Below are 23,181 nucleotides of genomic sequence, written 5' to 3'. Positions count from 1 at the left end.
GAAAGGGATAAAAAAAATGGAGCAGCAGCATTGGACAACATTTAGAAACCCAAAAAGAGATTGTCCATGTTCGAAACTAAAAATAATAACCCCCCAAAAAAATAAGCAGTTGTCATTTTTTGCATGGACTTTTCAAATTACATTCATAACGAATGATCACTGTCTGTAGAATGAGTGGTCTTGATATAAAGGATTCGCTTCACAGGCAAATCACAGGCCAATAAACTGTACATAGGACATAACTTGTTATATTAGGATTCTCATTATAAGTCACATTAGTGAAATCTAGATTCCACTGTAATTAATGGTATAAAATAATTATGAATAATGCAACAATTACATATTTAATTACAATTATTCACAACAATAAGAAATTATATTTCGCACAGTGGAGTAAGCTTTTACCTTCTGAATATCAGCATGATTGGGCCCTGAGATGAACTCCTCCAAATCAGCCAGTCTGTTGGTGCGAGCATATGCATATATCAGCTCTGATTCTATGTACGATTCTCGTGCCTTCTTTCTGGCCATTTGCAAGTAGCGGACAAGGTCCTCCCAGCTCTCTGAAGCAGGAGAAAGAAAAGATTGCTATAGAAACTCCTAGCATCTCAGTTTAGATACTTCACACAATATCAACCCACACAAATAATAATGGGTAAGACTTTTGGGAATTTTAGGCTGAACAGTGTTGTTACCAAATCAGTTTTCTGCTATGCTTTACAAAAGAGCAGTAGGTATACTGCAAATACAACAAAACATTTTTACTTAAATTCGGTCTTAAGATTAGAGTTTGATAGATGAAACTGATTCCACATGACTTGGTAAGTATACTATTTACACACAGTAGTTCTGGATCAGTTCTGCAGACAAGTTCGTATTAAAGTTCTTAAATCAAAGAATAAGACTGGTATACATAGTCTGAAATAATTTATACAATAATTAAGAACCCATGTATTTGACATGATTATTCAATTCCCTGAGATTGCTATTCTTCAATCAAATTTCAAGTTTGAATCTAGAGATAGAGAATCTTGGATGCATGATGCATCACTTATGATCAGAATCAAATAATCAGTTCAACCGTTAAAATTTTAAGGTGATACAATAAATTTAGGATGCTTAGAATATGCAATATGGCACACATTAAAACTATATCCATCATGATTGAAGCGATCAGGTATTGCTTTATCCCTTTGTTGATGCTAGGGGATGTCATTCCATTGTTTTAGCTGCAAAATGCATCTCTTATTATCCCATGTAAGATTGGCAAGTAGAGTAGCTACACAGTCTTCCTCCCTTACAGACAAAAAGTTCTTACTTATTGAACATTTAATTTGACATTAATATGGATTTACCATTTATAAAGTATAACAGCAATATCAACAATGGTGGACAACAGGAGTGTGTGGGTCAAGGATGAGAATGAAAACTACAGATAAATACTATGAAACACAAGTTATGTATGAATATGATGCAAAAAGTTACAACTGATCTAACAATCAAAGATGAAGAGCCTCACAAGCACCCAGAAGATAAGATGTACGAAAGGTGTTTTAAAATATTACACCAATGTACCTGAACCACTCATCAACTGGCATACATGATTATTATTATTGGTATTCTTACATTTTAGGTGGGTTTAGGATGGAAATCTCATATGCATGGTCTATCTAATTATCATTACAACATCCCTAACAAAAGACATAAGTACATTATACCAAATCATTAATGATTAGGGACAAGAAAAGCATGCAAATGTAAAAACACTCATTTGTGAACTTTGTGAGTTTTCATGAACGAAGATTTGGCATAATTGTTTTAAAAATGGGTATTTCCACTTCTAAATGTTTTGTCCTGAATTAATAAGGTTTTTGAACTTTTCTACTTAAAAGCATCTGATTTCAAACAAGGAGTTTTGAACACCATCGGCTCCTTTGTTTTGAACGTTTCCTGAAATATATCACATTAATTGTTCTTTTTCTTTGTCTTATGCCAGTTTCTCCAAAAAATATTAAGAGAAATGGGTTCTCAAAGCTTATACGCCTAACAATTTTAGCTTTACCATGGGAATGTGCCCTGGGAAATGATATACAAAAAAACATTGTATTTGCTGTAAATGATATGATCAATAAAAGTGTGATTTGTAGCAATTAATGGGAATAAATATTGAATTGGAATAACACCAAGCTGCTTGAAGTTTAAGGCTTGTGTGCTGTGGGGAGATGCACTCTATGTTACACATGTTAACTGCCAACACTTGTTTCTCTCAATCAACAGAGTCAATTTAGCTTTTGATAATATTTCTCATTTTTCAGACGCCAGTTAAGCCCATGTTGGTTACCTGTTTTGTGAGCCGTTTCAACAACATCAATGTATGCAGATGGATCATCGGCCTTGATGAATGAATCAATAGCCTCTTTCACCAAACCCTGTTGGAGCTGTGCTCTTGCTAAGTGACTCCACACTGCAGGCTCATTGCAACGCTCGGCAAATTCATAAGCCCTGTCCAAATTTTTCACATTCTCAATCAGGACCTGAAATATTTGGAAACATTTTAATTCGGGCACTCTTCCTTCCATTAATTTGTACAATATTTTAATGGAAACAACCACAAATAATAAAATGACAGAGGTATACCTGAATAGCAGAAGTGTTCACATCAAATTTCTTGAAGATCGCAAATGCTTCTTCAAAGAGCTGGTTGTTGATGGCAATATTTGCAATGTCAGGAGCATCATAATTGTCTAACCTGAAAAATTGAAAATTATCCAGAAATAAAACTTGAGTGTCCAAATCCATTGATATTTATAATTTCATTTTAGATTTCAATTCCCTCTTTTAACTTTTTAGATTTTAATTCCCTCTTTTTAAATATAGCTGATGGATATTGATACATCATGGATAAGATAAAGGATTTTTTCATAAAAATAAATGTATGCAATATTTTCCATTAATATTCTTATATTTTAACAGAGAAAATTCTCTAATGAAATGAGATAACAAGCAGCATTTAAATAGCATTTTCAATTTGTTGTCACATTAACTTTAATGATATAAGTGAAATTCTTGCTTATAGTTTTCCCATTACATATTACATATATTATGATTGGAAGAGCCATTAGCAATCAAGTTTATTTACCTTAATTTTCTTAGTCAATATTTACAGCATTGTCAATTAATGAAAATTTATCTTGTGAAATTGGTTTAATAAAAGTGAGACAATTCAAAAACCAGGCTTTTCAAGAAAATATTGAAATTATATGTGATCACTAACTTGAACTGTTTATATTTATTTATATTTTGAAATACAATTTTGTTTCAAGGTACCATATCATGAAATATTGAGTAGGGTATTAGCAGTATTAGATTGGAAGACCTGAGTTTGAAAATCAGTGCATGAAAAAGTTATTAAAATTGGAAAAACCCAGAATGCACAAGTAGTCCTGAAAAGTCAAATTTTTTAAGGAACCAAAAAATACGGTGGAACCATGCTTACCGAGCACCTCGCACAGCAAGTAATTTCCATAGTGTAAAAAAGTGATGGTCACAAAAATGACTCCCTTAGCAAGAGACTTTTCACATAACGAGTGACAAGAAGAGGGGAATTCCTGGATTCATTGCAAATCTACTACTGCAGATGTTTGTCTCTAGAACTCGTTCCGCTAGCAACTTCCCATTGCTATTGATCACACATTTTTCCAAACTTGTGCTCAAACATATTATCAATGATTTTTTTGTGCAAATTTTCATAATGTTTTTTGTATAGTTTTAATATTGGCCCCAAAAGAAAAATTCGCAAGAAGAAAGCCATAGGAGAATAAAAATATGAACAGGAGAAATGAAAATAAAAATCATTGAAAATTGGGAACATGGTGTGAGCGTGGCTGATCTAGTATGCACATGAACAATAATTTGACATCATCAATTGGTCTTTTATTCAAGAATACGGACAAGACTGAAGAGATAGATGCTTCATATAGAGTGACTAAAGTATCAACACAACAGTTACGCATTGTCAATGATGTAGACAACTTGCTTCTCATATGCGTAAACTAAAAGTAATTGCAATGCAACACCATTAACGAGAATATAATTTGAGAAGGGGGAAGTGATAATTACAGGCCTAAGAAGTATTTAATGGGAACCATGCGTGGTTCAAGCAGTTAATGAGAAGCACCTACATATGCGGTATTGCCAAGCATGGCGAATCAGAAAGCTCTTAAGTCAATGGCAGCAGGGAACTTAATCAGCGAATTCAAATAGCTCTTAGATTCTGAGGGTTACCTGCCATAACATGTCTTTAATTGTAGAGACAGTTCTCTACAGGAAGAAGATGCCGAAGTGAACCTATATTTGTGCACATAACAGTGGAAGAGAATGCATTGCCCGACCAAAAGGCAATGAAAGGCCTTCTCACGCTGCCATTTTCCACAAATGTGAGCGACGATTTAAAAATCAAACCACTGCTTGTTTATCCTTCAGAAATTCCATGAGCCTTCAAGAAGTTTTGAGTCCAAAACAGCATACTAAACTAGATGTGAAGGTTACGGGAAACTTTTGCATCAGACCATGCAGACGAGGCATCAACCTTTAAGGCAGTGGCATAAATGTGTGCCATAGATATATTAACAATCATTCTGAGTTGCATTTTTACCTAATTTTGAAGAGTTTGTGAAAACATCTCTAGACAGCTTTCTAGTGAAAAGGAATCGGGTACGTATCATTAGTAGTTCAATTTATTTTGATTCTTTATCTTTATTTCATAAATCAAGTTTGCATTCCTGGTTGCTTCATTTCACGATGGAAAAAAAGGGAACATGATCCACGATCCTAAACAATGTATGAAGAATTTCATTTGAAGAAATTTTGCACATAATTTATTTTTTTTGGCATGGACCACATTATGGTATTTTACATTTATTTATATGCAAAAGGTTGTTTCACTAAATGAGTATTTTTCTTTACAAGAAAGATCCCGGAACAGATTATGCTCTTATTATGAGGTTCCACAGTAGATCACTCACCTGTTAATGTATTCCATTACACGAGACCTATCAGCTTTGATGGCAGTCAGAATGAGAAGGTTCTGAAGATTTCGGTGATCACTGAACACAGAACTGTCCAACACTATTTTCTCAAGGAGTTCAATAAGCTCATTTGGAAGATCAGCAGTCATGAAAGCTTTGACAGTAACTGATATATCCTCAGGATCTTGCGTTTCTGACAAGGCTGTCTGCACCACCTGAAAAATAAAATTAGTAGGATTAAAAATAATACTACTGAGCAACAATAGTCCCCAAAATGAATTGGGCACTCTCTTAAACTTTTACAAGTCAAAACCTCTATTCAACTCTACAAAAATAATTCTATGCTCTCAGGATTAAAAAAAGATGAACTTGTATCATTTCCAGATTTCCATACTAGCACATATTTAACCAAGACGCTATTGAAGTGAATTGATATTTTTTACAAGAAATAAAATCAAAACAAAAGGAGAAAGCAAAATGCTACTCCGTAAAATCAGAAGGTGTGATACTTCCTGATGAGCACTCACCTGATCAATAAGCTGTCTCTTGAATGGATTGCTTTCATTGAGCACCTCAGCCCAAAGGTCAGGATCCCTTCGCCTCACCAGATACCTGCAAGGAAAAAATCACAATATGATATGGAGCACAAGAATGAACAACCACCACTTCCAATGGCACACCTCTGGCTGAGGAATGGGCCCAAAGCATTCTGTGAGGCTACGCTACACAGCATTAAAGAAATACACAGCCCCCATCAGATGTATTCACCACTCAAACCACAGTCAATGTAAAAGATTCTTTCTATGACTAAGCACAGAGTTCACATATCAGTACAAAGTTAATGGTTCACACAGCGTCAAATACTAAATATGATTTCATGACAAGTAGAATTGAAATTCATGCAATTTTTTGGAGAAGCGACCAATGCAAAATATAATAATGTGAAATCTATGCATTAACTACTTCATCCAATATACAGTTAACAGTTCCATGATTTACATGAAAAGTAAATTGGTAATAGTGAAACTCATACGTCAAATCGATACCGGTAACTTATTATCATGAATGATTAAATTTCTCCAATAATATTGAAAGATTATTTTGTGGCTAAGCATACAAATTTTCCATAGCTACCCATTTGTAACTTATGAGATCCATGGTTTTTGTGGCTATAATTTGCTTTCTGAGGAACTCGATTTTGGTCAGGAGGTTGAAAAAGGAATTCAACCATTTTTATGAACATCTATAACATCTGTCCCAATTAATTGAATCCATCAGCAGGATGATTAACCAGGTAGATATATTATGCATCATCCTGTTGTTAGCATCCCAGATTATAATTTGATATTTGTCTCTATCTGCAGTCATAAACAGTCAGCTAACTGCGACATTGAAATAGTGAGGGGCAATACTGATCTCAAGGACTGCTATCCTTGCTGGTGGAACACGCAGTTCTTGCACCGTTAAGCTTAATTTCCCAGATGCCCATGACAAACTCAAAGAGTCATCTTGAATAAATGCTTGTTTGGAATTTCTTGTTTACAGTAATAACAAAAATGACCTTTTGCTATTTCTCAAATGCCATCACCACCATTCACGGCTGCTTCGACCATCATTTAGGCAAATCAAATTTGAACTTTATCTTACAATTTTCAACAACAAAAACATGAGCAAAACTATTCAACTAAAACTGTGAGGGGAGAAAATATTTCATTGCATCAGAATGTTTCCATCACTAAGTTATTCCCAGGCTTTAAACTTCAATTTAAAAAAAAAAGAAGCAAAAATAAGTAAGTTCTGATATCAATGCTAGCCCAAAATTTCATGCTATTTACCGTGGATTTGGGTGGACTTACCTGGCTTCTGACTTGAAGAGGGAGTTTTCATTGCACACATTAATGAGCTCTCGATCGCACTGGCCCCTCTCGTAGGCGACATAGGCCAAGTGTGGATCTCGCTTCTCGCAGTACTTTCCAACAACTCTGCTGTCATAGAACTGGTTCTCCCTGAATAAAAAAAAAACAAAGTTCTCAGATTCTGCACCACACAAACATTGCTTTGTTTACACTGAACTCCAATATAGACATTCACACTTGCAATCAACTTCCTAAATTTAACTAAAATAATTAAGTTAATAATTTTTAAAGATAAAGAAATTGGCATGTGTAGGTAGTAAGCTCACAAGCTTTACCCTGCTCATGGTAATAGTATATCATAAAATTTTCAGACAAAAGTGAATATAGTATGATCGCAACTTTTAATGATTTCCCATGACAGAAAATTTTTGTTTGTTCTAAAAACACTATTCTAATTTAGTCTGTATTTCAAAAAGATGGTAATATTGATTGCACATCCAGTTCTTTATAAATTAAAGGTTTCCCTTAAATGATCAAGTTTTTTTGGGGGAGCTAGGGTTGCAATTATATTGTTTCGATTTAGATGACGTTCAGAGGAATCTTACTAAGGTCTTTGCTGCATTATTTCAGCCAATGTAATTCAAGAAATAATTTATTATATTCTTGATCAACAAAGACCACTTGGTAAAAATGCTCACCAATGAAACTCTTTAGAATTATTTTAGCCCTGATCAACCCCAGAAGGGATAACTCTTTAAACTTGGATAGCGATATTTTTTTTTTTTTAAACCTGGTGGTCGTGTCCTTTTTTTAGTAAAAAAGTATGATTGTTGGAGTAATTAGCAGATAATCAATATAAAACACTGTAGACCTGATACTGCTTCTTCTCATATAAGAAGTTTCCTGCTTGATGCATTAATGATAAAATCAATAGTTACATAATATTGATGTGAAGAGCATTTGTATACTATTAATCCTAACAAAAGCAGAGTTTTATGGGGGAGGTTGCACAAAATTAAAAAAATAGCCTTTGGTAGTTTTTGAGGAGGCTCCTTATTAACTCAAGGCAGTGCTATCATGCCACACCAGATTTCCTCTTTATGTTTTTAACTATTCTTGGAGTGATCAATTTAACCATGCCATGTTTAATCCGAGTTGAATTCCTGACCATCTAGTGAATAAATGCAAACAATTTTTTCAAGGCCTTTACTCAAATTTTTATTAGTGTTATTCAAGAAACCCGAAAGAGACATCAGTTTTTTCTAAATTTTAACAAAACAAACCTATGGTTAAACACAAAAAACAATCTTGAGGTGCCATTCAAGCTTAAAAATTAACTTTTAAGAGTATTAGATATTAAGCCTCAAATTGACTTCTAATAATTTAAAAATAGCATTATGTTTTGATGAATACACTTTAGACTTTCAGTTGCAAATGTCTCATGTTGTTGTTCATCTGAGGCACAATGCAAAAAGGAGTTATCGGAAAACTGAAAGTGCCATTTATTTAAACGAGGGAATGAGTGGATAGAAGATACGTTAAATTAAGTTGTGGGAATTTCAGTGTTGCACAATACAAATGCTAAAAAAAATATTCTTTCTTTACACCCTGACTGGAATGAAAGGGCCATGCCAAATGAAAATAATTAAAAGAATATAAAAACCTACTTGAGAAAACGCTCTGCATTGTTATTGCTGTCGATGTAGATTTTGGCCAATGCATTGTGGGTAGCTGGTTCAACACATCCCTCATGTACACGAGATTCCAGCCAAGGGAGGAGAAGCTTTAGCCTGTTGCGTTTTTCCACTTCTTCCACCAACTCATCGGTTGAAAATTGTCCACGCACAACAAGAATAAGATTCTTGATAATGTCCTCAGAACAGTCAACATCCAAAAGACCACCAATCACAACAGGAAGACGTGAAGGATTCACCTAGATGTAAAAGAAACAACAGTTTTATCCAAAAAAGTAATCAGTGAAGCATTTCATGGTAAAATTAGATATTTCACTTTGTTTTTTTTTCAATTTGTAGCTAAAAATAATTTGACTGCTTTGAAATATTATACATTATCACAAAGAAACTGCTCTTCCATTTTCTTGCATAATAAAACATTAAAAACATCTAAATTTAAGGTTTCCCCAGCTAATGGTCTCTCAAATGCTCTTAACAACAAACTTTGGTAAGTTATATAAATTAAAATTCAAAATAGATATACTCCCTCAATTAAAGATTAGCTTGGTTCATATGAATCTTAATTTCACCTACCTTTTGAACATAGATTTCAATGTACTTCTGCAAGGAATTCCTGTAGAGGTATAGCACAAGGTCGTGCACGAAATCAAATCGATCACACACAATGATGAGAGGCAGCTGGTCAGTCAGTTTGGCTTCCTTCAAGAAGTTCTTCACCCGTTCGGCATTGTAGCAGTTTGACTCACGGCAAATGCGTTCCACTTCCTTTATCTGTCCAGTCTTGCATGCCGCCTATGTGGTTCATGTTCAAATACATATGGGTGACCATGTAACAGTCAAGAAGGAGGTCTTAGCAAATTGTCACAAAATTTTATCCAGCCTTTAGTTTTCAAGATAATATGTACAGTTAGGAACTTGTATTTTTTATTTACAATTTTGCATCAAAAATACCACAAACTCCATAGATAAAGTATCACAGCCGAGAACGAAATGTTATTTCATTTGATTTTATCAATACTTCACAGCATAGAAACTTTTCACACAATTGTGTAAATTACACAAGTGCAAATTATTATATTTTTTGTAAGCAGATGCCCCACAACCATGTTTAATGCATATTATTATTACTTCTTAAAGCCTATGAATAAACTGATTTCTCAGGATTTTACTTAAGTTCCATTGATAACATTGGCAAAGAGTTCCTCACGGACTTTTCAGACTAGTAGTAAAAGCTATAAGCAAAATTCATGTAAATTGAATAGTCTAGATTTCCATCTTTGACGTTGAACATAAAAATCCCATGAATTAAAGAAGATGCATAAAGAATGATTAAGAATTCCCAGAAGTAAAAAAATGCCAAAAACATTAAACAGAAATTTAATGTTATAAATAAACACATTAAGAGTTTTGACGTAAAATTCATTACTGAATTATTAAAAGTGACTCAGGACAGTCACCACAGCAAATTAATTACACAAGAAAGCATAATGGTTGAACTATGTTACACTTCTAGAGTCCCTTTTGACACTTTTAAGTGAGAAGATGGGACTCTAGAAACAAATTATGCTTTTGGGAGATTGAGAAAGTTGCACCCAAGTGACTAGTGATAAAAACAATAATAATACACTCGATATGTTCCAATCAAGACCTCATATCTGGTTAGTTTCATCATGCACAGACTTATGTTAGTGTTATAATCATAGGTCTGGGTAGTTAGCTTTGAAATGCAAGGTATTGGGTCAGCACATGTAAGCATCAAGTTAAGAGCCAACACCAAAGAACTCAATTATTTTACGTTGTATTTCATGAAAATGCCTTACCTGTATGTATTTGAAGTGCACTTCTTGGTCCTGGCTGAAGTTCACTATGGAGCCAAGAAAGTAGAAAAGGCCTTCATAGCTCTTGAAAGACTCAAACAAATCAATCAGAGCTTTCGTTGTCAACTGCTCATGGTATTTCGTGGCTATCTGCATGGAAATCAATGAGATCACATTATTTCCGGGGATAAAAATGGAAGACAATTGAAATACAGTGAAATCCCTTGTTTCAACTTTTCTAGGGATTTGGAAAAATAAAAGTGTTAATTGCGGGAGAAAAAAATATAAGTCACTTATGGTTCACAACTCATTTATTTGCTCAAGTTAGGCTAAAAATAAGAACCATACTGAGAGATAAAACCTAAGAAGGCCTCATTCTGATATTCATTTCTTTGTACCAATCCTCAGTAGAAAATGTTTTATTTTCACGTAGCTTTCACATTGCAAGGCGGGGCAAATATTATAATTTTCAATGAAAAAAACTTAAAATGCAAATTGAAGTCAAGATGTTAAGAGAAATGTCATGTTTATTGGCTAATTTAAAATATCACAAAAATGTTTACATAAATGAGGGCGCTATTACTATTATTTTTAAGTCCAGAGTAATTAATTTGATTAAACACCAAAGATATCATTAAGCAACATTTCATCAAGGCCATAGCTACTTTTTACTACTCTTACAACAGGTAATCACATAGAGATGTCAGTATTGCGCCAGGGAATGCAAACAAACAATTCAACATTAATCAAAGAATCATTATTGACTAAAAATAATAAACTGATTAAACTAACCTGAACACAAATCTGCAAGTTTTGGCGTATGTTGGCTTGAAGCATAGCCTTAAGGCACTCGAGGGAATCCTCCACCGAGAGTGTGCCAAAGTAGCCAACAAGCCATTCAAGGTTCAACAAATGGGTGTGCACCACGGCACGCTTGATGTCGTATAAATCTGTAAGGAGGGCAAAAAAAGTTTAGTTTTTCTAAAGATCTTATATGAAATTTTTTTATAGTTTTAATATATTCACACTAAATACATCCCGAAAACAGACCACATCAACAGTGGAAGGAAAATAACAACAGAGAGAGAACAACTTTATTTTCACACATCATTTAAATTCGAGCACATACACTTGTGTAATACGTGTAAGTGGCTGTTTTAAGGGACTACATCTTCACAAGAGAAGAGGGAATGCCAGGCAAGTAGGATGAAAAGATGAGGCAAAAATTACTGTTGCACAACTAATTTGAATTTCCACAAAACAAGTTTTGGAAAACCAAGAGACCAATTCAAAGGGTAACCAATGACACCCTTCATCCACAAAAATCAAAACGAAGGACCTCAGTAGAAGCCATACCGTGCTACGACTAATTAACTGGCACCATGGAGAAAACTATTTTTGCAATATCAAGAGGAAGTGTCCAGCCAAAAAAAAAAATACAAATAGCCAATATTAGAGTAGTGTTTCAGTCAAGTTAGGCCATGTAAATTTTTCTATTTTTACACATCTTGCTTCTCCCAGTTTGTATTTTAGGTTACATCATATCATTCTTTGATGGAGATGAATTGTTTTACTGAATACTGAATTCTCCTTGAGCCTAAGAAAAATGCCCGTTTCAACTAATAATTTAATTCAAATTGTTATTCAGCATTAGTTTTCAATCAAGATAGCACATTTATCAAGGAAGTAATAATTATCTGCTCTCCACCATACTAATAATATCAAGGAAGTAATAATAATATGCTCTCCACCATACTGGTCGGACACATTTCATTCTATTTAAAACTATTGAGTGTAGGATTTGAATCCACCACATTGATTATTGTAACACACTATATTGAATTAATAAATTGTTACACATATTAATTGAATACCTAATATATTGAATTGGTGATGCACAAAAAATAATTCACAAACATATGACAAGAATTAAGTTATTTCAATCAATTTAAATTTACATTCTAACCTGTGTAATGTTCAAGAGCACGCTGAAGCAGTCCAGCCTTCTCACAAAGCTGGGCAATGTGTGCACGATCGTAATGGGTGAACATCTGGTTACCAAGGATAGCATCGGCCACCTAAACACAAAGTTTAAAAATCAATCAATATCAACAATTCCAAAATAAATCATCATAAAACTTTCTCAGCCAAAAATATGAGGTCAATGATACTGATAAGTTTAAATATTGATAATAAAATCTACAAATAAAATGGTCATCCGAATTTATCAAGAATTTTGCTTGGCACACACACAATGCTTATTATCTAGACAGACAACACTCATTTTGTGCTTGCTAAGTCAGTATCAATTTGCTCTTCCCTTTCAACATTTTTGAATCAGTAACGACAGCCAAGAATACAATTCTGTATTTGTCACACAAAAAGAAAACAGGAATAGTATAATGTGTGCTTCATTGTCAATTCTTTATTAGCTATTTTTATTATTTGATCAGCGCCAATTTAAAAAAATAAACAGCATTCTTATCATTCCGAAGATAAAATCAACACAACAAAGGTAAAACCAACCTGAGGAGCAGACATCAGGTTCATTTCAAGCAATCTTGTTTGCAGTGGCCCTTCAGAGGGCCTGTTGTTCTTCAAGGCATCTAGGAGGAAGGCAGTGCACTGCTGGACCATGTTCTGCTCCATGAAGATATCCACAATCTAAATACAACAACATAATCATATTAATGCCACACCAAACACAAGGGAAAAGAGAAAGGCATTATTTTGTTGTAATTGGGTTATTATCAGTCAAAATAATCTTCATGACACATCAGTGTGTGAACAGCCAAAACATAGGTAACATCACAGGTAGCCCAAAAACATTTTTGTCATCCTTTATTACATTTCCTTTTGCAAAACTAATTAATATTAATTCATCTCATTTAAAATTTAAAAAAATCAATTTAAAGCCTTCCTTGAGCATTAGTAATAATTAATATACTCACCAACAACAAATTTTGTCTCAAATGTAAATAGATTTTGGGTTTATACTAATTTTTCATTAATAGCATCATTGCAAAAAAAAATATAATATTAATCAGCAAAAAAAAATGCCATGATTATTCAATGAACCAGAAATAGATTGAAACAAAAAAAAAGAGGAGAATGACCAGGCAATAATTTATATGCACATGCAAAATAATTACGGAAACAACAAGGATCAAATGATATTAAAACGATGCTATTATCTCATTGAAACAGCAGAAAAATATTCAAACACAAACTTCACAAGAAAGGACTGTAAGCAAGCGAGATCGCCAAAAAAATCCATGCTAGAACTGTGCACAAACATGGAACCTTTTATAAATCAATCACCTGGTTGATATCCGCAAGAGGCTCATCATCTTGGACCAGCATTTGTGAGAAGGCAACCCCCTGATCTGGATTCATTCGCATTACATTCCGCAGCAGGAATACATAGTCTGGAGTGTAGCCAACTTTTTTCGCATACATGACTATCTTTTGGAACTGCCCAGTTTCAGCAAAACACTGAATTACCTGTTCATATAAAAATATAATTTCTCAATACATATACCCTAATTGTCACAATGCCATAATTACTTTTGTACCTATTATTCTATATTAAAACTTGCACTTACATACTATAATGGTGGTCATTGCAGGTACTTAAAAAATACTACTAAAAATATGTTTTAACACTTTCAGGCTTCACTTTGTGGAATTGTTTGATGTCCATATTATATGAGTTTGCAATTTCCCACTGACTTAATTAACAGTCTGTGAAAAATTGCAAACTCATTTAATACAGAAACTACTCAAAATATCTGATCTTGATGCAAGATGTGTAATTTTTTTATTTGCTACAGACAAATTACTAAAATATCACCAGGTTTGGACACAACCACATGGTAGAGACAGGTTTTTAAGAACAGGATTCTTAAGGTCCATTAAGATACTAACAACTCCCTTAAACTTGGTTAAATCACAGAAGTACTGAAATTGAATGCCTTCATCCAGTATGCAACATCATAAACAGATACAAAAAATAATTTGTACCGATTAAAATGAAATAAAATATTATCAAATAAAAAAAAATTTGCTTTTCACAAGTTCTCATAACTTGGAAAAATTTTTCATTTGGACATCCGTTGGGGGGAAAGTCAGAGATGATGATGATGATAATGCACAATTTAACTTTTTCTTTTGAAATAGAGTGGTGGTTAGGCTTCAGATACATTTTGATTGAGTATCAAGCATCCTTTTAATTTTTATTGGTTAAATATGTACATCCTAACTCTCTCAAATTGCTAATTCCTTGCCAAACATTTAAGGGGCAACATCGGTAAAACAATTTTATAGATAGCAGTATCACACATCAAATATAGGATAACATGGGATGAAATAATGAATAATTTGGTGTATCATTTAGATAACCAGCATTTTTGTAAATATAATTTTTTTCAAACATCTGTAAATATGCACAATAGATTAAATTCAGGGACCAAGTTGAGATCAAACATCCCTTTGCAAAAGATAGCACTGTCGCCTACAGGATTTGAACCTGGCCCCTTTGCAGCACATGAAATTGTCACAAAAATGAATTAAGAAAAACGCGGCTGCCTTCCAAGGATAAATTCCCCTTATTTTCTACTTGAATTACCACCCCACTCTCTCCTCTCCCTTTTCCCCCACCCACTGGGGCTTCACAACTTAAGTTAATTAGACAGAAAATTCTCAGTCTTGGAAAGTTTTCCAAAACCATACTATACATAATGTCACGAATACATTTCATGGTTATTTACTTAGAATGCAGAGAACATACATCCAGGAGAAGATAAACAAAATATTTGTCGTATCCACTTAGTAAAAATATTTCACAAATTTTGTTCTTTGTAATACCATTCATACCCCGATAAACTGCAATATTATTCAAGGTTTATTAAATGCAAAATGTTTAATGGTACAATTCTGTCGCATAATGATATCCATTATAAAATAACACATAAGAGGGAAATGTGCTTACCTTGTTGGGCACATTTGCTCTCAAGTAAACCGAGAGTGCCAGCGTTGGATCTGCTTGTTTCACGAGGTCACCAAGCTCCTCAGAACACTCCAGTTTGTCTTCCTTGAGCCACTTCTCAAGGAGCTGCTTCCTGCCTTGCTGCAAGACAGGCCGACACAATTCCAGCGACTCATATTTGTTCAGCTGACCCTGGAGGTAGAAAAAAAAAACAATGTGTCACTTCCAACAAAATTGCAATACAGAATTTCATTTAGTTGATCCTTTACAACAAAACTACTACAATAATTCCTAAGCACTTGTTTTATTTAATAATAAACCCATTGATAATTTCACTCTAACTTCATTTAAAAATGATTTAACAACTCTGAAGTTCAAAAGAGAGTATTTACGAGAGTTTGCCAATAAGGAACAATGTTTTGGCATGGCTCCATGTTTCACACTTCTCTGATTCCTGTGCGTCTTCCTAAATTATGACTTTATTGACACACAACACTGATAGCTTATCTTCCTGATAGAGAAATTCAAGACCACACCCTGTTATCAATTTTATTTACATCACTAAGAAAGTGAACACATTGGATTAAACCACAGACGTTTTCTAGAGCACATGTGTACCTTACTATATAAGCACATGCCATTTTATATCCAATAAGAACTTGGCCTTCAATTACTTAATAACTCTTTGTTTACCTGGCAACAAAGAGCTAGCTTATTCCAAGAAACTGCGTGAGATGTGGAGTCATCCACTAAGTGTGTCAAAGAGTAGAAATCATTCACCTTGACCAGGATTCGAACCTAAAGCACTCTGCCAAACATCTAGGGATCCTGGTTTAAATCCCAGTCAAGGCGAATGATTTTTACGCAATGAAATTATTGCATTGTTAGCTAGCTTATTACTTAATCAACGAGTTCCCTAAATATTCCCAGTTTTCTTCAGCAAAGACAATCAATACATATCCACAAACACATCACACACAAATGATAACTGGCAAAAACAAAAAAAATAACATTTGACAACACTTGGTTGCAACGATACATCCAAAAGAAATTACTTAAGGTTAATAACAATTGTGTTATATATTCGCTGCTTGTCCTGAATTTTTCAAGGATGTAGCCAATCATTAGATCATTATTCATTACAAAAGATTCCTATAATTGGTAACCTGCATGTTATTTTGAAAAAAAGATTAACATTTTCTTAAGACAGCCAGTTCTTTAGTTTCGAGGCTAATTGTGAGATAAAAACAAGCTGGACCCTCAAAACTATCCTAATGCATGTGCGTAAGCAAAAAATACAATACAAAAAACTTAATTTATGATTTACATTATGATTCCATTCTCCAGGGAATAATAAAAAGGCATAGCCTAACTTAAGCTTGGATACAAAGTCTTAAGTCAATACAATGGACCCATTTCCCCCCTGAAATAAGTTGATCTGAGAATAACCTTCCTCATCAACTGGCATGGAAACAAATCTTATCAACACTATTTTTAGTTCTTACCATGAACCAAAGAACCAACCTCATGTATTCTACTTTTAATGACAGCTTTACATTTTGGAGGAATTAGAGAAATCATCCTATTTAGAAAATCTGATAAGTAAATTCTTCTCAAATACACACACACATATGTCAATACTCCTTCGGCCAACAGACATTTATCCCACACTCGAGAACTACTATTCCCACAGATATCAGAAGCTTGGATATTAAAAAAAATTGTCAATCAAAGGGGTCCAGATAGGCAAGGAGGTGAACAAAAACAAATACATTGCAGTTACCAGGTCATCTGGCTTCACTATTAGATCCATGGCATTACAGTTTATGAGAGCTTTATAATATTTCTGGAATTCTACAATGAAGTACTCTACATTGGTCTTTTTTGAGAATCAATGAAGAACTGGACCATTCCTTTTATCAGTATTTTTTCACGATTCCATCTGATTTTTTACGACATCCTAAAATGGGTCCCAAATACAAAGCAACTATCACATTGTGTTTAATGACAATGAAACAATGACCAAAACAAAATAAACTATGGACAACATAAATTTGGACAATCCCAGTGAATCAGAACCGAAATGAATGGGTGTAATCAATTTATTGAGTCATTAAATACTATTTGGGATAATACATGTAAGATATAGGACCAATATGTAAAAACTAGTCATGGAAGCCCAGGGGTCTCAGAGCGTTGGACTACTGACTGGAGGGCCCGGGTTTGATTCCCAGGCAAGCCACTCCAGGCACCCTCTGCTTCACCCAAGCTATGCAATTTTTCAGGTACCAGATCTTCCTGGGAAACCATAACCAGCACAGGGAAAGGATCAGACCACCGTACCCTGATGTGTGAATTTCACACGCAGTATAGGGCTTAGTATTGGATGAACTCTACAATCATCATCAAACCAACCTTCGGGTTTATTAATTCTGATTGTATTATTGACAACTGTGTTTATGGTTTAATTGTGAGAGCCAAGGTACACTCAGGAACACGTAGGGAGGAGAGGTTAAAAACAAACCTGATCTAGTAGGATGCCAAAGTACTGGAGGAGAGGTGAGGTTTGGCCTTGAGTAGTTGGAACTTGCTGAAATCTCTGAATGGTTTGTGGGGTTCTGAGGATTCCTTTGGGAGCATTGGCGGCCACCTTGAACATGGATAATGGATCATCATTAAAAACAAATAAAAATAACAGTTAAAAATGACCAACACATTTTAAGACTGCTTTACGTTTGTTTTACCACGCCATAATATATGCAATTATCATCGGCTAACATACCTCTTCACAATGAATATTCTTTAAAAAAGAGTTTTAACAGCCACATCATTCGACATTTCCATATTCAATTCAGGATGTATTACCCCAAAGAATTCAATTTAACAGACAAATATGAAAGCTTCTCATACCAACCACAGTGAAAAACTATGCACAACTTAAAGGATCATTATTTCTACATGCTTTCACTTTAATCCTCAGATATCACATCATGATGAGAGGTTGATATTATGCCAGTTAGTGTCAAAATTGAAGATGACTGGCTTGAGTGTAGCTATAAAAATGAAATAATAGACTGTGACAATCATTGTGACGTAATGATTAGATAATAAGTCAAATGAGATTGATATAATTATTTTTAACCAACAATCCTAATCTCTGATTGCTCAACTTATAATATTTCAAGAAATTACTTTCACTACAGCTTTGCTCAAGTGTAAGATTTTCCATGAAATTTCTTTAAAACAAGAAAGAAATTACCTGATAAATTGATTTAGGTGAGATATTTGCAGAAAGAACTAGAATTTGCACCATTCCACGTAGAATATTTAATACAGCATATCATATAGCCTTTTTCTCTGTAAATTAGATGGCCTGCTTGTGTAAAATGTGGATACTATACAAAGTTTAAATTCCGCTGCTTCTACTATTCCCAAGATATACTCAGGAAGGTCACACACTATTTCAATCAGCCCTTCCGGAGAAAAAGTGAAGTAGATATTTATTTCTCCTTTTGTTGCCGCTCTATGATGAAATTGTGTACCAAAATTTTCACACAACAATCTCAACTAAGGAAGACTTGTATCAGAACAGATGGTTATGAATTTAGTATTTCTACACGTATGTAATGACAGGATTTATCAAGGTCCTTTGAAAGAAATATAACGTAAAGATATTTTATTTCTTAATTTCCATTATAATATGGAAATAAGGAAAAATACTTAGTTTAAAGTCTGAACAACATGCTCATATGAAATCTAACACCACCGGTAACAGGCAACAATGATGCCTTAATAAAAATATTTTAGTTCTTAACCATTGAGATCAGAATTCTCATCATCATAATCATCAATGCAGCCAGTACCAACCTTTGCAGCTTCACCGTACTGTCCATTTTGAAAGAGCAAAGTGAATTTTCGAACAAAAAGGTCTTCAGCACCAGCCAGATTATTCCGAACAGCCATTCTCAAAGCCAGGTCAGGATTTTGCAAAACTGTGTTTATATATGGGATGATGTTATCTTCTTCAACGCTAACCGACAGAACCTTATTAATAAAAAAAAACAAACAATTGAGTGAGCCAACGTTGACAAATATTTGAAGTAAAAATGCTATGGTGACATAATTAATTGAACACAACATTTCAATCATGGATGCACTCTGTTAAATGCACACACACTGTGATTAGGACTTTGTCAGATAGGTATATCTTCAGAACACATCAGAATGTGAACAGCCATTAATAGTTTTGATTCATCATTAGTCCACACAAACACACACGGTTCACAAAAGAGTTGCAATGACTTCACTGATTAAGAGTGAGCAAAGCATAATTGCACAAAGGTTTGAGAACCAAAAGCCAAACAACTCAGGCTTGCATTTTATCAGATTAAGATAACATACACATTAACTCATGGAAATTATTACTTGGAAGTATCATTCTACTGACCTGTCCCTTCCTGTTGACTCCAATGATGCCTCCTGTAGCCTCATGGGGTGCAGTTACAAAGATGGTGTCCCCACTAATACGGTTCATGTATATGCACGTAGCCGTTTCTATATCGTACAGGTGAATGTATCCATATTTTGTGATTAGGTATATGACATCATATTTAGCACTAACCTGTATAAATAAATAAAAACATATGAATTGAAAATACTGAAACAACCAATCAAATCAGAGTCGCAACTCTCTCACCAAAATATCAGTCACTAAACAAGGCTGCAGTTATGCAGTGACAATATTACACATTGCGGAAATGCTCCAGGAAAATGAACACAATTATGGTCCCTTAATGGAGGAATTTGCATCCAAGCAAAATATGTCAAACAAATCAATTTCCTAGCACAAGTATATCAACATACAACTATTCTTTGCTCTCTGGGGTAAGTCTGTGTGTGAAGGAAGACACTTTGAAGTTTTAAATTACAATTGTAAGGAACCAATTCTCAAGATGAAATAGTATGAGCCTTGAAATTATTTAAAAAGAGGCTTTTCAACTCAGCCTTCCCCAAAGGAGAAGACTGTGAGAAAGGGAAGCAAAAAAAATATGATAAAAAGTAAAGTGCACTTTTCAGTGCTCAGTATCACTTATAAAATGATAGAGAAGCAAGATATTGAGTGCAAATACTCAAGATTTAATCCAATTAGCCCTAACATTCACCAATCTTTACTGAGTAACACAAGGAGGGTGGAACATGCTCAAGAAAACTTGTCATAGGAAATTTCTTACCTGCATTGCTACAGGGAAGTCATTTTGAGCTTCAGGTGGAAAGAAAACATCCACAGCTTTCTTTGGGAAAGGTTGATTCCCTGTAGGTGGTTGGCCAACTTCAATTATGTGCAACTGAAACGACAAAGAGACATAGAAGAGGCATTCCAAATATTGAAAAAAGAAAGAAAAATCTTATAATATCATCCAGGCTCTTTTTAAACATAATTTTTAAGTTTAAGAAATATAAAGCCAGACCTTGCCACCCTGTTGAGTTCGCACGGCAAAGCAGAAGAGAGTTGATTGCTCCACGCTGCCCTCCATTTTAAACTGCGCAAATGATGCTGCATGACCTTCAATCGGCTGACTGCACTTCCTTTCGACTGAGTACAACTGCATGGCTCCAGCAACTCTGTTTTGCTGAAGACAAAAAAATATATTTAATATTGGGAATCTCACATAAAATTAGCACTTTTGAAAAGATATTGCAAAGAAAATATTATGTAGCACGTATGTGTCTACTAATTTTTAAAAGATTATCCTTTAGTTTTGAAACTGAAAAAGTCAAAGATGGGACTTTTATCCTTGGTATAAAGCTTCTCATTCACCATATCTCCAACTCCTAATACAATGAACACTCATTTGAAGGCAATGGAATTTCTATTTGCCTTTGCACTGTCAGTGCTCAATTCTTATCCATTTGCTACAACTATTGGAACAAATAGAGGGCGAAGATAAGAATCTAATTGGCATTGCAATCTAAAGAGTATAGAAATGGCCCATCCCTAGTTCCCGTAGGAGGTATTTCTTCCCCAACCAGGGTTCTAATGACACGATTTCAATCCTTACATCCTATAAACCTTAAATGAAGGAATACGGAGATGAGCATTGAGAAATAAGAAGATTGCTCTCCATCATTACCTCATATGTAAGGTATTTTATTTAAAAACTGCATTTGGGTGAGAATGAGACTTCACAGTCCCTTCTTCCACTTCTCCCCTTAATATTACACATAAATTGACAACAATTACAAACAACCAAACCCTTGGGGGAGGAGACCCACTTAGCTGGGAATCGAACCCTTGCTGACCTGAATTGACCTCTGATTGACAGGCAAGGGCATCACCCGAGCACCACCAGGGCCAGTATGAACCAAAATTACACTGGAATAGCCAATTTGAGCATGATGCTAGAAGATATTTTGTTTAGAAAATCCTAAAAAATTTATAAGGTGGGAAAGATAATGATAGAAATGATAGACAATCTAGCAAAAAATATTATTTGTTTGATTTGGTAATTTTATAAAAATTCCTGACCAATGAAAATTTCAAAGGGCACATCCTGACCTCTAGAGATAAAGGGAAACTGAGGGCATGCTACAAGGTCAATGGTTACTTTCTGCTTTATTATTGATTCTAAATAGAGTTAGCAAATAACCCAAGTGTAGTACATACTGGGTCAGATGTTCATACACATCAAAGTACATTCAAAATTATTTGGTACGTAGCATACATTTCATTCCATGAAAAACTTGAAAAGAACTTTTTCTTTAAGATTATAGTACCTTCCACTTTAGCTAACCTACACTGCTGTAAACGGCAGTTGATTACAACGTTATTCTTGTATTCTGCATTCTCTACAACCCTCGGATTGCAGTTTCTTTGGATAACTGAAGATGAACATACTACAAACATGAAATGTCTGACTGGATAAGATCAAATGAAACCAGAAGAATTACTTCATACCATGACAGCCACATCATTGATAAAACCTGGTATAAAGTATTCCCAGTTGTACCTAGGAGAGTTTAGTCAAAAGTAATATTTTCATTACTTTAGATTTCTCACAATCATCTCCTCTCCTCCCTCACCATGCATAATACTCCATTTGTTTTCCTTTCTCTCCATTTTACTTCATTCACACCCACAATTCAAAGGCCTCCCAACTATGCCTATTGTCTTGCTTCAATGACAAAGTTTTCGATCCATACAAAACCACACGCCACATCAAAGTTTTCACTAGTCAGTTCTGACCTCCTGACTTAACAACCCCGTCACCATTTCCCCCTCCTAGTGCATCTGTACCCAACTCTATTCTTCATCTTATGTCTCCACTACTGTGACACACTTGATCCAAGACACTTCCAAGATACTTCAACTGTTACTCTTGCTCTAGTTCTTACCCTCCTAATTTACCTTTAAATAAGCTTCCCTCTTTCTCAAAAGATTACTGTGCTCAGCAATTAGATTAGCCCTTGGCCGGCTGATTAACTAAAGCTGGGCCATTTGTGAACCTGACTATAAATTCTCTGTTGACTTGGATTCTTATCTCCAGTTATTTCCATGACATTTCAACCATTTTTTCCAAACATGATGTAAAAAATGCATGATATACATGGTCATTACGATTACTACTCTTCTTAACACTGCCCATTTTAACTCTTCATCCAGCATATGCACCTGTACAGTCTGAGGCCATGGATAAGTTGCCTATCCCTCCACTCTACTACTATTTTCTACAATATTCATTAGATAAGTTCTCAGAATGGAATAGATTTGAAAAAATTACCTAGGTGAACCTTTTTAATTTT

General features: G+C 34.5%; 1 protein-coding gene across 2 annotated transcripts in view; it reads right to left on the bottom strand.

Moving 5' to 3' along the window:
- The window catches only part of Chc (clathrin heavy chain), a 114,454-nt gene that overhangs the window by 13,434 nt on the left and 77,839 nt on the right, over positions 1-23,181 (bottom strand). For both annotated transcript variants that reach the window (XM_071592316.1, XM_071592317.1), the window contains exons 4-22: positions 20,850-21,011; positions 20,613-20,726; positions 19,829-20,002; positions 19,249-19,425; positions 17,906-18,031; positions 15,385-15,573; positions 13,716-13,898; positions 12,921-13,058; positions 12,361-12,472; positions 11,187-11,344; positions 10,398-10,544; positions 9,151-9,369; positions 8,551-8,816; positions 6,884-7,033; positions 5,555-5,639; positions 5,025-5,242; positions 2,638-2,749; positions 2,342-2,534; positions 406-563 (exon numbers count right to left, since the gene is read on the bottom strand). In XM_071592316.1, coding sequence (XP_071448417.1) covers positions 406-563; positions 2,342-2,534; positions 2,638-2,749; positions 5,025-5,242; positions 5,555-5,639; positions 6,884-7,033; positions 8,551-8,816; positions 9,151-9,369; positions 10,398-10,544; positions 11,187-11,344; positions 12,361-12,472; positions 12,921-13,058; positions 13,716-13,898; positions 15,385-15,573; positions 17,906-18,031; positions 19,249-19,425; positions 19,829-20,002; positions 20,613-20,726; positions 20,850-21,011 — 3,081 coding nt within the window. The remainder of the gene's footprint in view (positions 1-405; positions 564-2,341; positions 2,535-2,637; positions 2,750-5,024; positions 5,243-5,554; positions 5,640-6,883; positions 7,034-8,550; positions 8,817-9,150; positions 9,370-10,397; positions 10,545-11,186; positions 11,345-12,360; positions 12,473-12,920; positions 13,059-13,715; positions 13,899-15,384; positions 15,574-17,905; positions 18,032-19,248; positions 19,426-19,828; positions 20,003-20,612; positions 20,727-20,849; positions 21,012-23,181) is intronic.

The sequence above is a fragment of the Hetaerina americana genome, unplaced genomic scaffold (genome assembly GCF_022747635.1).
Source record: "Hetaerina americana unplaced genomic scaffold, ioHetAmer1.1.p SCAF_5, whole genome shotgun sequence".
Classification (NCBI taxonomy): Eukaryota; Metazoa; Arthropoda; class Insecta; order Odonata; family Calopterygidae; genus Hetaerina; species Hetaerina americana.
Note: the sequence above shows the minus strand (reverse complement) of the source record. Positions and strands in the feature narration are given on the sequence as shown.